This window comes from Carassius gibelio, chromosome B2 (assembly GCF_023724105.1).
Source record: "Carassius gibelio isolate Cgi1373 ecotype wild population from Czech Republic chromosome B2, carGib1.2-hapl.c, whole genome shotgun sequence".
Lineage (NCBI taxonomy): Eukaryota > Metazoa > Chordata > Actinopteri > Cypriniformes > Cyprinidae > Carassius > Carassius gibelio.
In genome coordinates, this window is record NC_068397.1 from 5,032,133 (window position 1) to 5,048,440 (window position 16,308).

At 34.8% G+C, this 16,308-nt stretch overlaps 1 protein-coding gene across 3 annotated transcripts in view; it reads right to left on the reverse strand.

Moving 5' to 3' along the window:
• Positions 1-3,227: 3,227 nt before the first annotated feature.
• pde4bb (phosphodiesterase 4B, cAMP-specific b) overlaps positions 3,228-16,308 on the reverse strand; it is a 74,748-nt gene continuing 61,667 nt past the window's right edge. For 2 of the 3 annotated variants that reach the window (XM_052547859.1, XM_052547860.1), the window contains 9 exons: positions 11,481-11,574; positions 9,085-9,263; positions 8,887-8,985; positions 8,643-8,807; positions 7,441-7,540; positions 7,133-7,287; positions 6,306-6,428; positions 6,027-6,209; positions 3,228-5,285 (listed from right to left, as the gene is read on the reverse strand). In XM_052547859.1, the coding sequence (XP_052403819.1) occupies positions 4,998-5,285; positions 6,027-6,209; positions 6,306-6,428; positions 7,133-7,287; positions 7,441-7,540; positions 8,643-8,807; positions 8,887-8,985; positions 9,085-9,263; positions 11,481-11,574 (1,386 nt within the window). In that variant the 3' untranslated portion in view covers positions 3,228-4,997. Of the gene's footprint in view, positions 5,286-6,026; positions 6,210-6,305; positions 6,429-7,132; positions 7,288-7,440; positions 7,541-8,642; positions 8,808-8,886; positions 8,986-9,084; positions 9,264-11,480; positions 11,575-11,774; positions 11,994-16,308 lie in introns of those variants that run through there. The other variant, XM_052547861.1, reaches the window with a different exon arrangement.

Here is a 16,308-nt window from a genome sequence, read left to right on the forward strand (position 1 = left end):
CTGCAGTGGATCCACTGGTGAGCAATTGATGTAATGCTATTTTTCTCCAAATCTGATCAGATGAAGAAAAAGATGGCCTAAGGGCGAGTAGATTTTCTGGGTGAACTATTCATTTAATGACTATGAATCTGTGATTTTCCCCCTTTTCTCCACACACATTTGATGCTTGCCCTGATCACTTGAGCATATACACTTGAACTACAACACACTAAAACTAGGTAATAAGTTTACTTTTTAAATAAGTGTCACATCTGAATGTCTAAATATTTGTATTTTATTGAATTAAAAGTTTTTTAGCCCTTAAATGATTGTACAGACTGCACATGATGCTGCAGTTACTGAAGGTCTTCTGCAACTGAAGTACCATATATAGCCACAAGGAGTCAGCAGCCAAAACTGATTTTCAGATGATAAAGATTGCAAAACAGGGCCAATGAAATCTTGAAATCTTGTCAACAACCACTGTAATCTCACATCTGAGATGACTGATTGAAAACAGGTAGGTCATTTCACAGAAACATGACTAACAACACTAGAGTAGGTTAGTTAACAGGAATAAACACAGACACACCATGTATTTCAGATTGCAGAGAAAATAGAAGAATATGTGTAATTTACAGTGAACCATGTATTGTACACCCAGCTTTTTTTATTTTTATTTTTTTTTAATCAAATAAATGGCATTAGAATTGTGCATTTTACAGAAAATTAACCAATATGAATAAAATGACTATTGTTATGAATCAGTTAATTTTACTTGAAAAACTTTTATAAAAAAACGAATAGATATATATCTGGTAGCATATGCCTGAACTTATTCAATCTGCCTTTCTCTCTGTCAACAAACTCCTTGTTTTATTCTCCTCGACTGAATTCTCTGAAAGCATCATCAGATATGCAACATGGCCCTCATCTTGAGTACATGATAAAGGATCATGCTATCAGGAAAATCTGCCTTTTCTCTGAAAGGAAAGTGATCAGACTTGTTTTTGCCTTGATCACTTCCTCCTCTGGAGCCGAGGGCCCCTAAGAAAAGCCTCCAGTAGCCCACATGTATTGAGTTTCCACGTGCTGCACACTGGAACAACAAGAACTTTGACGTCAAACACTGCAAACTTTTTGTGGCGCTCCCAAAAAAATAATTCCCAAGCTTTCATGGCTTCTGACATGGTGGCAATGGAAAAGGTTGACCTAAGTGTCCCGGGATTTTTAGTAATAAGTGACTGTACCCTAAATAGCACGTCCCAAGCATCTTCTCCGTGTTCTCTGATAACTGAAACTCTTGCCTCTTTTTTTGTTCTTTCAAGCAAGTACTAATATTAACAATACCACGTCAGAAAATATATTTCAGAGAAATGTTACCAAACTTGGTTTAAGAGTGACTCTAACCTATACAAAACTTTCCCGCCACTTTCTAAAATAGAAATCCAGGGGACCCATTAACTCAAATAAATGCATAGTTGCAAGTTTAATATTCTGATTTATTGATTTAATTAAAAGTGTAAACATTATTCTGTTGACATAATAATGTTAATAATGTTAACTAAAATGTCTAATTTAATTTAATTTTTGATTCAGTTAGTTGTAGTAACTGTCTTGTAGTAGTAGCTTCGGTCTTTTTTACTTTTTGTCTTCTGTACAAATTTTTCTTGATAAGGCAGCAGATGCTTGAACAGGGCTTAATAAGGAGAATAAATGTGAAATTAAGTGTTATTTTTAGTAAAAGGAAAGTCATGTGCATGTATTTAGTTTAGTAAAAATAAATAATGAAATAAAATTCTGTCATCATTTACTTACCCTCAAGTTGTTCCAAACCTGTTTGAATTTCTTTCTGGCTACGTCAACTGTTTGGTTACCAGCATTCTTCAAAATACTTATTTTTTTTTAGTAATGTGTTTATACAGCACATGGCATTGAAAATAATTTCATTTGAATTTGTCATAATTAAAAAAAAAAAAAAAAAAAAAAAAAAAAAAAACAGATGCAAACTGCAAGTTTTTGTTGAGCCAAAACATTTGTTATTGTAATACATGACGCTAATGTGTTGTTTATGGTTGCTAAGGTGCTTCTGTGCGGTTACTAGGTCTGTTTAATATTCTAAGGCCAGTTGCATAAACACAGCCACCATGTTGAAACTGCATGAACTAGTTTAACCAACCAGCAATCATGTTCTAATCAGTCTTACATTTCAGATTCAAACTAGATCAATCCCTTTTCACATAACTGACTTTAAAAACCTATGAGAAGTGTTTAAAGTCTTCATTTTAATTAAGAATAATTAATAATCTTAATTCAATTTAATAAATCTTACTCAGTCTTAGCAGTTTATGCAACCGGCTCCAAGGACTTCAGATATAGTGATGGCTATATATCTAGACACAATTTAAGCACAAACATACTTAGAGTTTGGGGTTTGTTCCAGTTGAATCAAATATTTGATATCATGATATCCTTAGATGTTTTATGACAACTTTAAATTCAGTCAAATACAATGTTTGCTACACAAAGGTCATGTGGAAACGCGAGTCGCTGGGCGGGACACGCTTCAGTTGCTTCTGTGTGGTGGCAGATGTCACGTCTGCATGATCTTTTCTCTGATATGTGGTGAATGAATGCGTTGGTTCATTCTGCGTTTGGTGTTTTGTTATGTCTGTGTGATTAGGAGAAATAGCTAACAATTAACATGAAACTGTAAAATAGTTTTAAATACATTACAGCCCTTTTCATGCATTCATGCAATAGTATGAAGGCACATGCAAAAGTATGAAAAGGGGTATGCATTTCTGCAATACTTTGAACGAATTTATTACACACTGTATTTATGCAATACTGTATGTAATGAATGCAATAGTGTGCCATAGTGTTCTTATACTGTCTCATTCTGACTTGACACATTTGATCCAAGGAGTTTTTACTTCACCACTAGTTTTGAATTAACAAATATTAACAAAACACCTAAATACATACAGAATTATATATTAACTTAGCAGACTGAGCCTAAAAGCACAACCATGCATCTCGCAGCAAGATGAAAAACATTTGTCTAATAAACTACTGAAGCAAATTTGCCTGATTGCATAATTATATGCTGTTTGCACGCTGTTGCATAACACATTTTAGCATTATTTTCTTGCAGATGTAGTATGGTTTTTAGAGTGTGTGCACGACTGTAACTGTGACAAACAAAATCCTAGGTTGTCTGACCTTAAAAAGAAATGCAGCAACAATTACAGACCAAAACATTTTCATTTATTTCTCTGTTTAATTTATTCCTCTTTTTTTGGACAAATAAGAAATGTGCAACAACTTTAACAGAGGTTTAATACTAAAAATGATAATATAATAGTAATAAATATAATAATAATAATAATAGAGATTAGAGTGATTCCACCAGTGAAATCACAGTTGTTCTACAGTGTACATGTTCATCATCGGTTTCACAATGACAAACATGCGTAAAAAAGACAACGTCTGCAGTTATAGCTTCATATTGTCACCGTATGTCCGATTTGGGTGAGTTACACAAGTCTGTGGCAAAGCTTCGGGGAATAATAGTCCTCCCCTGATTAAAAAAAATGCATTAACTCAAAAGGTAAGCAAAAGCAAACAGTGTACATATTGTTAGGAAAGAAAGATACTTGTTTAGGTCGAACGAAAGACTGATCTCAATCAGAATGACGCACGTTCACCACATCCCGTTCCTGACCAGTAAGAACGTACATCAGGAGGAACCGCATTGTTTGACATCAGCAATTGTGTAACTGAGGTTTATTGTTGACTTTGTTCTGTGAATATTAAGAGCTTAGATTCTAAGAAAAGAAAGGCATAAAGAGAAATTTGTTTTTTAAGAGTACATTTTTTGAATGTTAAATCTCTTTTGTTGCTTTGACAAATGTATCTTATAGTGACATTTACAGACACAAAGAAGTCATTTTTTAAATATATAGTATATAAAAAACAATTAGTTACAAATCGGTTTAATATCGCTATTGAGTGTTGGGATGTTTGTTTCCCATATTCAAGTGGTTAGAAGAAATAATCTGGGTTTATAGTGCTTGATCGACAGCATCTGTGGGATAATGTCAGTTACCACAGGAAAAAAAAACCTAAATCACAAAAATCACTTATACGATATTTATAAAAGTAGCTCCTTGCTGTACTTATAATGGCTCTTACAATGGAAGAATAAAAAAAAATAAAAAAACAGAACTTATTTTATGTGGCAATCAGCATAAAAGCGCCACAAATACAGTCGAAATAGCTCAATTTATATTCACCCCAGAACATTCCTGTAAGAGAAACCACTAAAAATCTGGAGTCTTTGGATCCTGTTTTCAGTTAATACGACATAAAACGTCACATTAATTGTACCAGAAGAATCGCTTAATAAGAACGCCTTTTAAAAGAGAAACTGTTCGTTACAAAATACAAAGGTTTTGTATTACTTGAATAAAGTACGCTGGCACTAGATTATTATTATATTATAAGTCCAAAATTCAGGAAGACTGCATTCCCAATACACAACTGGGAATAACGAGCTTTTGCTTTCAGCATGACAACATCTTTCACGTTTCCAAAAGAGTAGTTGAATGTGACACCAAAAAAAGTCACATAAGAACACACAAGTACAAAAAAAGAAGTCACTTTTTTTTTCTTTTTTCGTTGTAGTACAAAGCCCTCTTATAAGAGGGTCAGCATTTCCCCTTCACAGAAACCCACTCCAACATTCGGATCAGACTGTGACGTCTGTAAAGGAAATCCAGCTTATGGCACTTTCAGTATGGCCTTCCGTCCGTACACTTCTGCTGATGTCCAGCTTGAATGGATTCCTGCAAAGTCCAGTTAGACTGTGTAGATGTTCGCTCCCTCCCAATTTGGGCTCTGAAACAACAGACACAGCGGTCCTCTGAGGGATTCTCAGGAAGCAGGAGAATAACGTTCCTCCACTTTACTCTCTCATCCAATATGGCCAACATGACAGCCATTGTAGTGAGGTGCTACGTCTCGGTGGACGGAGGCGAATGTGTCACTATCTCTACACAGTCTGACTCTAAGAGGGTCTCTGTATCGTGCTTGGCTCCTTCCTCAACCTCCAACTCGAACTGAAACTTGTCGCCACCATCAGTTCCTGTTTCGAAGAAGGGAGGAGAGGGACTCTGCGGTATTATGCTTTGGTACCAGTTTCTGTTCTCTTCTAAAGTGTCCAAGATATCCTGTGCATCTGGATGCACCAGGTCTGCCCAGGTCTCCCATAGAGGATGCACGATGTAATCAATGAAACCAACCTACAAGAAAAACAAATGAGAAATTACTTCTAGAAACTGCTCGACTTGACCGATACCCTGTAAAGAAGAAGTGTGCTTAATTGTACTGAAATGTACAATTAAGTATATTTTAGAACAACTTTACATTTTTAAGAAGTATATATTTTTTTAAATCTGTACCTGCAGATAATATATTTTAGGCCACTTAAAGAGTACACATTCAAGACTATGTTTCTTAGCACACTTAAGTACAATTTTGAAGACAAGTTTACTTTCTAATAAAGTAAAGTCGATTTTAAATCATTTTTTCATGCATTAGAAAAGTATTTTGACTAACAAAGTGAAGCACTACTAAGCTCCTAAATATTAACCTCATTATTACAAACGTGTTTTTACAAATACTGTTACATACATGACGTGCAACTTTAAACAGAAATTACATTTCAGTGTATTTTAGTTTACCATAAACGCTTATCAGTGCATTCAACAGTATGCTTTAATCGATTTTCAAAGACAATATCATTTTGAAACTGGACATAAAGATGCACTATAGTTCTACTTAAGTGGGTCAAAAAAACACCAAGTTTACTTAATTGCATTTAGTGTAAATTTAAATTATAGTCCATTTTTTATTTACATATACCGTGCAAGTGATTTTGCACTCAAGTTTACACTTTTAAAGTATGTTATTTCCATAATAAGTACACTAAAGTATGCTTAAGTGTGGAATGACTTGTCCTTTGGATGCCTTTGGATGCCCACCTGAGACTTCTCCACTGAAGCAGTGTGTTTGTCACACATCGGGCTGATCTCCATGCCTCGCTCTCTCTCGCGGTCACCCTGGTGGAAGAACTCTTCCATAATGCGGTCCGTCCATTGCCGGTACAGATCTAATGGCTTCGTGGGATTGCTGAGATCGGCACAGTGAATCATATTTCGTAAGACCTGTGGACATTGTGAGACAGAGGCCGCTGAAGGATACTGACTTGTGGAACTAGTAGTGAAGAAACAAATGTTGAGGACACGCAGGAAAGGACTCACCTGTATCCTGTCCGTATAGTTGTCCAGTAACAACACTCCTGAGCTGGTCACCTTCTTAGTCTCGACCATTGTCTTCAAGTCAGCCAGTAAGCTCATGTGCTTGGACATGTCTGTTGCTAACACCTATGGAAAGAAATTGAGACTTTTCAGATCTGTAGATCGTTTGCTTAAACTGTTACAATGTTGCATTTTCTTCACTTTCTTAAGGCAACATATCGAAATGTGTCACGTGTCACATAAACGCAAAGTGCCATTCCCATTCACTTGTTTGCTGTCACCATTTGAAACTCCTCAAACATTGACACGACTGATTGTACAACACCCAGTGTTTCTGTGACTATTCAAAACATGTGAATATGAGGCACAAGATCAGTTGGGTGAAAAAATCACCACAGAGTGAAAAAATTAGGGTTTATTACAACTTTTGGCCCTGTAAATCATAATTTGTGTGAAAATGAATACAAGTTGTCTGAGTTTTACCACCTCTAGTGTTCATTTCAACTGGAAACTGCAGCGATTGGTAAGTATAGGAATGTTTTATCAGTTTGCAGAAATGTAGGTAGAGCCATGCATTTGCAGTGTGTCTAGGTAGCATTTCTCAGACTGTTATTTTGGTGTGAATTCAAGCACAATTATGTGGATCTATGCCTAAACAAACCAAACTAAGTGAGGAAATGCTTCAGGGTTTGAAACAAACACTCTTACTCGACGAAATTCCAAATACGCATGATTTTGACCAACAAAAAGCTGCTTGGTTTGAAAGTAACTTTCTTTGAGAGTTGATTGAACACTTAAAGTTGTTAAAATCAACGTGCACAAATGCCTACCAGATCAATGACCATCTTTCTCAGAGTCTGTCGATTCTTCTTTGAGAGGTTTTGGAAGATATCACAGTTTTCCCCTTGCAAGAGCTTGAAACCAACCGCTAGGTGATGGTTCTCCAGAACAGACTCATCATTGTACATGAGCGCCAGCTCGGAGTCTGCAGTAAAGACAGGCATGATGTTTATGAGAGACATCAAACAGTCATAACATTGAGGCTTTGTTCTTCCATATGGTTTGCGTTTCAATAACTGCAGCAGTTTGGACCCATAAGCATGCATGGTCTTCTATATGTAGATAAAAACACACTCACTGGTGTTAATTAGGAACTGGTTGGAGACTCCTGGGTGGTCCACATCATGGATGGCTGCTGCAAAGATAGCGGCAAGGATCTCCAGGTCTGTAAAGACCGCCTGTGGATAATAATAGAGAAAGACAGCGTTACACGACCCAGATCAACTTTCTGCAAGGCACTGAACTGAGTAAAGCATGCTGCACACAGTTTAAGCATTGTAACACAACTCTTCAAGTTGAAACTGTTTCAGTTGTGACTCTGTTTGCCATTGACCTTTAATTTAACAAAATATTTTGCAGATAAAAGACAGCTTGTGTTTTCCAGTTACATTTTTGCGTTTAAAAAAGACACAGCAGAAAAAGAGCTGCAGACTAAACACTTTAGAGATCAGAAGGGTCATGCATCAGGGAAATGAGAGATACATCTGTTCAAAGGGTCCAGAAACTGCTACGACTGGCTGGAAATGTGGAATGAGGAGAAAATATTCTGCTTTTATTTTATTCTCTTATTTTGTTTTGTATTTCAATTTTTTAATAACTAATTTATTCAGTTATTTTATTTATACATTTTTCTTTTCTCTTATGCATTTTTATTATTTCCATTTATTTGTATTATAATCTATTATCATATAATAAGCATTTTACTTATTTTTTATGATTTTATTTTCTTTTAAGCATTTTAATTAAAAGAAACTGTATTCCCTTATTTTATTGTATGTATTTCATTTTCATTTTCATTTTATTCTGGTTTCGTTTTATGTATTTTCATTTTTCATTCATATCTATTTTATTCTATTGTTTTTATGTTACATTTTTTTTCCATTCATTTAAATTTTATTAACTAATCCTTATGCTTTAAAAAAAATTATGTTCATTTTAAGCATTTCAATTTGATTTTTTACATTTATTTTCTAATTTATTTATATGCAGTTGTAAAATATTTTTTATTTGTATTTCATTTTCACATTTTGTTTTCATTATATGAGGGTGTTTATATAGGATTTTTAAATTTGTCTGGGCTTTAGTTTGAGTATATCAAAGTATTTTGATTCTGTGTTTTAATTTTGTCTTCAACTTCTTTTGTTTTGAAATATGCTTTATGAATTAGTAAACAAAACTAAACTATATGTTTTTTTTAATAAAGCCCTGTGCTAAATAAATAAAGCCTTAAAGCTTAACTACATCATAACTACATTTCCAGGACATATAGGAGCTCCTTACATCCAGTGCAGGTGTGGACAGCAGGATGTGTGTGGACTGGGCCACGTCAGCCGCGTGTAGACTGTTGTGATAGGCCACGTCTGCGTGGTAGTGATCTTCAAGGGTCATCATGTAGGTCACAAAGGTCTCCACTGGGATCTTAAATGTCTTCATTAAATCTCTCTCCTACAGAAGAAAATTGCTTCAGTTACATTTCATTTTTTTAAAACACATCTCTGGACTTTTTTGCATTTTGCGCACTAACCTGAAAGATGGCGTACATGATGCAGGTCAGCGGCCGATGGTGAGAGTGCTCTGAAACATTAAAGATGTTCAGACCCCATTTGTTGATGTCCTCCAGGTCCTACAAAAGGCAAGAGAGGATATACGTGTAATAACAGTACCAGCTGGACAAAAGTGCACGATTTCCATGCAACAGGTGGTCTGTAATGTATGACTATACCTTTGAGAGCAAGTCCTCCAAATCTGTTTTGACGCCGAAGCGGGCCGTACTGCAGCTGCTGGAGAGACCCGTGACCTTCCTCACCCCGCTGATCTGAGTCATCAGCTGCTGCTGCTGCCTCCTCTTTCTGTCCCGCGATTTTGGAGTGGGCGATGGGACCTCCAGTTCATTCTGTTTATCTACAGGGGGAAGGTTTCATCCTGTAATTGTTCATTTCAGCACTCGCACACTAAATCCACAACAGATACCATGACTATACACACACGCTGAGTAAATTCAAGTCAGCAAAATGAAGTTCGATATTAGTAAAAGCCACCTACAAGAACTTTTCTGCCAAGTTCAACAGTTTATGCAACAGCTAAATATTCCCTGATGCAAAGAGAGCTTAGAATAGAGTTATAACTAAATATACAATGAAACAAGATGAAATGACAAAATTAAATTCAAAAAGATTAAACCTGTTTTGTTCAAATAACGCTCCCCAAAGAAAACAACGTGAAAACAATTTTGTTTAAATTGTGTTTTCACTTGATAATGGCTAGCTTTATTGACTACAGAAATTATTGTGCATTTGTTTCATTTTTATTTCCTTTATTTATGTTTTTGGTAGTTAATCACAGAAAATTTGATGCATGTTTTAATAAAGACATCACAACAAACATCAAGTTCTCCTGAAGCTGCCTTTAGTTCTGGTAAATAAAGTAAATTAAACATTGACGAACAAAATGTTTTTAGTTGTATCTTAAGTAAAACTAATAATACTACAGGTCATTTAGCTTTTGGTTATGGTGAAATAATAAACATAACAGTATTATATTGACCTACATTAAGTAACATTATTATAGTGAAATATTTTACAAAATTATGGTCTTTATGATAAATATCACTTTGTATGAATGTTTTTGTAAAAATAAATATTTTTGATAAATACTATTAAATCTGAATTTAAGGTATAAACTAAACGAAATATAAATACGGCCAAAAATAGCATTTTGGCTCATGTCTAAAGAAAATATACAATGTCATTATGGCCTTTACAATAATACATTTGACTATAACAAATTAGCATTTTTTTGTTTTTCCAAAGTATAATTTTTAAGTGTATGCTGGTGCCAACCCATTTCAGCTTTATATAATGTAATATCTCCTGAGGTTTTTAAAGAGAGACATCACAGACAAAGTTGATACTCAAAACATCGCTGGGAAAACAGCCCAAGTCTCCTGAGATGAAAGAGCGATCTCTTGATTCTTTTCTCCAGTGACGTCCCTCAGAACGAAGCACACATTTGTTCTTTTCTCTCAAACATCTCTTGTTTCTGACTCAGGAGAGTTGAGCTCTCGCTAACACTGCATGTTAAGAGTGTCTGTCTGAAAATCTCCCCACTGATGACTCTGTGAGTAAGTGTGTAGGCTGTAGGGTTAGGGGAGTACAGTGACCCTGCGGCATCTGACGTAGACTACAGTTTCAGCCCTTCTCTTTCTCACACGCTCTCTCACGCTGCGTGGACGCCAGACCAGATCAGACTGGTTTGAATTACATCGGCGCAGGCCAACCTCAGATATCAGTGTTTTCATAGAGGTGCTTGTCATCCTCTCTATATACAACCTTTTATCATTATCACCATCTGAAGTATGGCTTTCACCATATTTCTCAGTTTAGCTCACTAATCTGAAACACTGTATACTGTAGTAAAAACTCTGACATGTAAGTTTCGGGGTTTTTAGTATGACTTGTTGTTGAAAGAAGCTCACCGAGGATGCATTTCTTTAATCAATAATATGATTAAATAATAGTACAACTCTGAAATATTATTATAATTTAAAACACCGGCTTTCTGTTTGAATAAATATAATTTATTACTTTGATGCCAAGCTGAATTTTCAGCATCATTACTCCAGGTTTCAACGTCACACGATTCTTCAGAAATCTTAATCTAATATGATGATTTGATTCTCAAGAAACATTTATTATTATTTATCAATGTTGGAAACTAAAATGTTCAGAAGAACAGCATTTATTTGAATAGAAATCTTTAATTAGCTTTAATAAATCTTTACTTGACTTTAAATCTATTGCATCCTTTCTGAATAAAAGTATTAATTGATTTACTTAAATCAATTAAATCTACTGACCCCAAACTTTTGTACACCCAGTATTTGAAAGGATAGCTCCAACTAAAAGGCATTTACAATAATTAAGCATACTGCTTTCTTATCAACTGGAGTTTTTAGTTTTAGTAGATTTAATTTGTATTTATTTGTATATGCAATAAAATATATGTGATCTATTTCCTGAATTCCCCTGAATTCACACAAAAACAAAGATTTACAAAGGAAGGGTCAGTCACCATGTAATGTTTTCTTCCAAGCGTTTGCATCATGTTATGAAGACTCACCTAAGAATGTGTTGGAGATGAACTCAGACACCTGGTTTCCAGAGCGACTCATCTCCGAAAGATGTGTCAGCTCCCGATTCAACATCCTCTTGAACTAAAACACACAAAAAAGACAAGTCTTGTCAAATTCATACACATTATCAAGATTCCTACACTTCTAATTGCACGAATCGCCAGTCCTCACACTATATTTTAACCAAGCACTGCAAGAAACCAGAGCAACATCTGAATTAAACGACCAATGCATGCTAACAACAATGTATTGCAGTGAATAACTCTCTCACAAACACACACCTTAATGTAACCCCAGGACACAGAGAGCAAATAGTTGACTTCAGGCATGTTGGAGTCTTCAGTTAGTCGCCTAAACCCTGAACTCAAACTAAAGCCCAGCACTGACTCCAGCGGCTCCGCACCGTCTCTCCTCATCTCATCCGTCTGCGTTCCCTTTCACATCCCAGCCAGGCTCGGATAAACAGCATCCATCAGGAGAGATTCCAGGAGATCTGCTGCATCTACAGTGTGTTTCCAACTAAGTCTTGTTTCTCTCTCGGTTAATTTCTGTCTCCCTTTCACCCTCCTCCTCCTTCCTCTCTCTGTCTATCTCTCTCTCTCTCTCTCTCTTCTGTTTTTACACTCCACGTCCACTGCTGCACCAAAGACGGACATATGTAAACACACAAAACCTGCTACACAATGCTCTGCTTTTTTGCTTGCTGGATTTAAATTGATCTACATTTATATGCATGTTTATGTATATATATATATATATATATATATATATATATATATATATATATATATATATATATATATATATATATATATATATATATATATCCATGCATGCTAGAAGCAACTTTAGTCATAGTTCTGTCTATAGCACATCTGAACAAATTCTCATGAATGTTTGCATGAAAAAAAAGCCAGGCTTAAGTAACATGCAGTCAAAACACACACACACACACACATACGCACACACACGTTTGTTTTTGTGAAAAGTCTGTTCATTCCAGGCGTAATGGTTTTTATACTGTAGAAACTGTATATTCTATCGCCCTTCACCAACTCTTCCCCTAAACCTAACCCTCACAGGAAACTTTGTGCATTTTTACTTTCTCAAAAAAACCTAATTCTGTATGATTTATAAGCGTTTTGAAAAATGGGGACATGGGTTATGTCCTCATAAGTCACCCTCTCCTTGTAATACCTGTTTCATACCCATGTTATTATACAGAGTTGTGTCCTGATATGTCAAAAAAACAAGAGCACACACACACACACACACACAAATAATACAATTCTTTTAATCAGTCTATTAATCAGTCATACACATCATCCACATTTAATACAAAGTGATATATGTTCCTTTTAGCTGTATTTCCGCAGTATGTTTTTCTAATAGGAAGTTATGAATGTCGTTTCGAAGAAGCCTATTTTTACTCAATGGAGCAAATTTTTGTTTCCGCAGAGAATGCTACATTTCTAAAAAATATGTCGTGAGAGTTGCATTGGATTAAAGCTTCCAGTGAATGCATAAATGCAATGTAAGTGCGCTTCAGCTGATATTAAACTAGAACTAGACACCGTTGAACTGAAGTCTATAATAACACATTTTCCAATTTATTTTACATTTATTCTTATAAAATATAAAGATTTTTTTATAGAACAGAATATTATTTAGTATGCCTTTAAATATTTCTTAAATGAACTATTTAAAAAAAATTTATAGTATCAATTATTTATTTCTATTTAACGTCAAAATAGTATTTCAATATTTTTAAATAAATTAGTAGTATTAATGAATTATTTACACGTAACCATATAATTAAAAGTGCAGTTGTAAAATTAATTCTAATAGAAGTTATAATAAAAATAAAAATTTATAGAGTCAAACGTCTGTGCTATTCCCATTTTCTCCCCAATATTGTCATTTTTGCAAACATCTAAACATATTCAAACTTCCAAAAATAAAAGACAACTCTGAGCTCATGTTTTCTCATTTCTTATAACAACATAAAGCATAAGCCAATCCCTTGAACAAAAGAGGACAACCAATCTGTAATAATAGATGAATCAGTGTTGTAACCAGAATTTGTTCACTAACTCACCTCTCTCCAGGTTTTTAGCACACCAAAGGTTCTGGTTTTCTCTGAGTAGCATAGTCCCATTGTTGCAGCGCTGGTGTTTGTGCACTGCTGGTGAGCATGTGGCAAGGCAGTGCCTGTGAGCTCACTTTGACGGGTGTCAGGAAATGCTTTAGACTAAGTTCTGAGTGATTCACCTCTCCTCCCTCACGACTCCCAGCGCCTCCCTCTCGCTCTCTCTCTGTCTCTGTCTGCAGCCGCAGGTACAGTACCGCACTACTCATGTTCTGACTGAACACACGGGTGGAACTCGCTCACTTACTACTCACACAACTTCAGAGACATGACAAGAAGACTCAGGCTTTTGTCTTTCATAGATTATGACGTGAATCGAAGACTTGCACAACATAGCTGAATTTCATTATGTGTTACCTTTCCGGTTCAAAGAAGGTTTAACAATATATAATAAACCAATATATATATATATATAGGGCTACAAAGACCTAACAGTAAGTATGAAACAAGATTTTTTTTTGTTCATGCAATGAAAGTTACTGGTAACCAAAACAGCTTTGTTACCAAACAGTCTTCAATATAAATACCTTATTTTATGTTGCGCAAAAGAAAGTTTGAAAAAAAAACATGAAGGTGACTAAATGATGACAGAATTATTATTTATTTAACTATCCCTTTAATGATTTTTATTTATTTCTACAAAAAATTTTTATAAACAAAATTATACTCTAAAGAAGAAACTAAAACTACCAGCAGCTGGTGGTAAATGTCTTTATGAGTCTATTCGTTCAAACGGCTGATTCATTCAGGAATGAAGTAAGCGGTTCACTTTATAAATAAGCTACTGAATCATTGGTTCAGTGATTTGTTCAGTAGGAGGATTCATTCAGAAAGTGTTGTGTGGAGATGCACAACAATTCTGCTGTGGCGTTATAGCTATTTTCTTTGGCAAAACTGAACAAAAACTTTTGTTTAAAATATAAAACAATAGCCTATTAATTTTTAATTACTGAGCTGTTGTTGCTGTTGTGGCAAAACATTGGCACTCGTGTTGACTCATGTTATATTGTTCTCACTGCTCGTGTGATATCATTTATTACCATATAAATATTTGCTAAATATTTTAATCGTGTTATTTTTCAGAACTAATTAATTAACACTTAAACTGACACCTATGATATTAGAGCTGGGTAAAAAATACTGATATCTTGATTTTAATCGATTTTTATTTTTACAAAACCATATTGATTCTTAAATTCCAAGAATTGATTAATCCAGCCTGTTGGACATAACATTGAAGGGCACTTCCCATCCAATATATAAGCATTGTGCTTTGGTGCTTTTAATATGAAACAAAATCTCAGATTAAATTTTATGTCCATTGTATTTTAGTATTCAAACAATAAATGTCAATTTGGTGCTGTTTTATGTGGAGTGACAGATCGCTGTAGCGCCACGATCAACAGATGCGGCAGCGCGTGGTGCGCCTTAACTGATCATCTCCTCCACATTAATACCATTTTCAGCACAAAATAAACATGACTAAACATCCGAAGGTAAGTTAAAAGAAAGAGTGTAACTTTACAACCTGTATCCTGTCCCATGTAATCACTTAATTAATGTTTCAGCTGCGTTAATATAGCGGCTTGTAAACAATGTGTCATGTAAAGTCACCTCAGAACCCCCCCCGCCAAAACAATCATATTTGGTGACCATAAACCCAATAGTCAGCTAGAAAATTAAATACAAAATAAAATTGTAGTGAGTGGCAAATTGAATTTGGAATCGAATCGAATCGCAAGCTTGTGAATGAGAATCGAATCCAATCATGAAATTTGTGTCAAAAAAATCCAGCCCTATTTAATATATATAGCAAATATTACAGAATGTTAAATAATAGAATGAAATCTAATTTTACTCTGTGAATTATTTTATTCTGTGTTTTGTGAAATATATACCAGGCATCGGTATCACTTTTATATTGTATCTAAATCTGCCAAGGCCAAGTGATTTTACAAATGGGAAAAAAAGACCCCAAACAGACCCCAAAATAAAAGTATTCTTTGTGATATAAAATTGGTGTACTGTTAAGAATAGTACATTTCACAGGAAATGGCAAGTAATGTTGAAATAAATGTGAAATTGTGGTAGTAGAAAAAAAAGAAAGTAGAAAGACTGATTTTTTTTCTGTAAAGCATACTATAATATTCTTTGTTTTATTTACACATTCAAAAAAGCATTTTACATATTAAATAATATCACTTGTTTATTTTTTGTAAATATCATTATGCTACAGCTATAATTTTACAATGTGAAATATAATTAATAACTGCATTATATGATCAAATGCAGTGTACTGCTTGGATGTCAGTGAGGCAGTGTGGCTCTCTATCTACATCTGATTAGATATCGAGGTAAACAAAGTGATGAGGTCACAGCTGACGAAGAGTAGGTACCCACGTAATGCCCGTGTGAAAAAAGGTTTAATCATTTCGTTTTTCACTCTAAGTAACCGTTTCAACAGTTTCCTTTCAACACTGATTCCAGTTAATCCACTGAATCCATAACCACCCACACATACAGAGTTTAAGTCTTGTGAGAGATAAAATATGCTAAAAACGATAAAAATAATTGCTTGGGCCAACTGCCCTTCACCAAGACAACAATCTGAAACTAAGATATTGTATTAATGTTTCTTCTGTTATTATTTGGGGAAAAATCAGGCA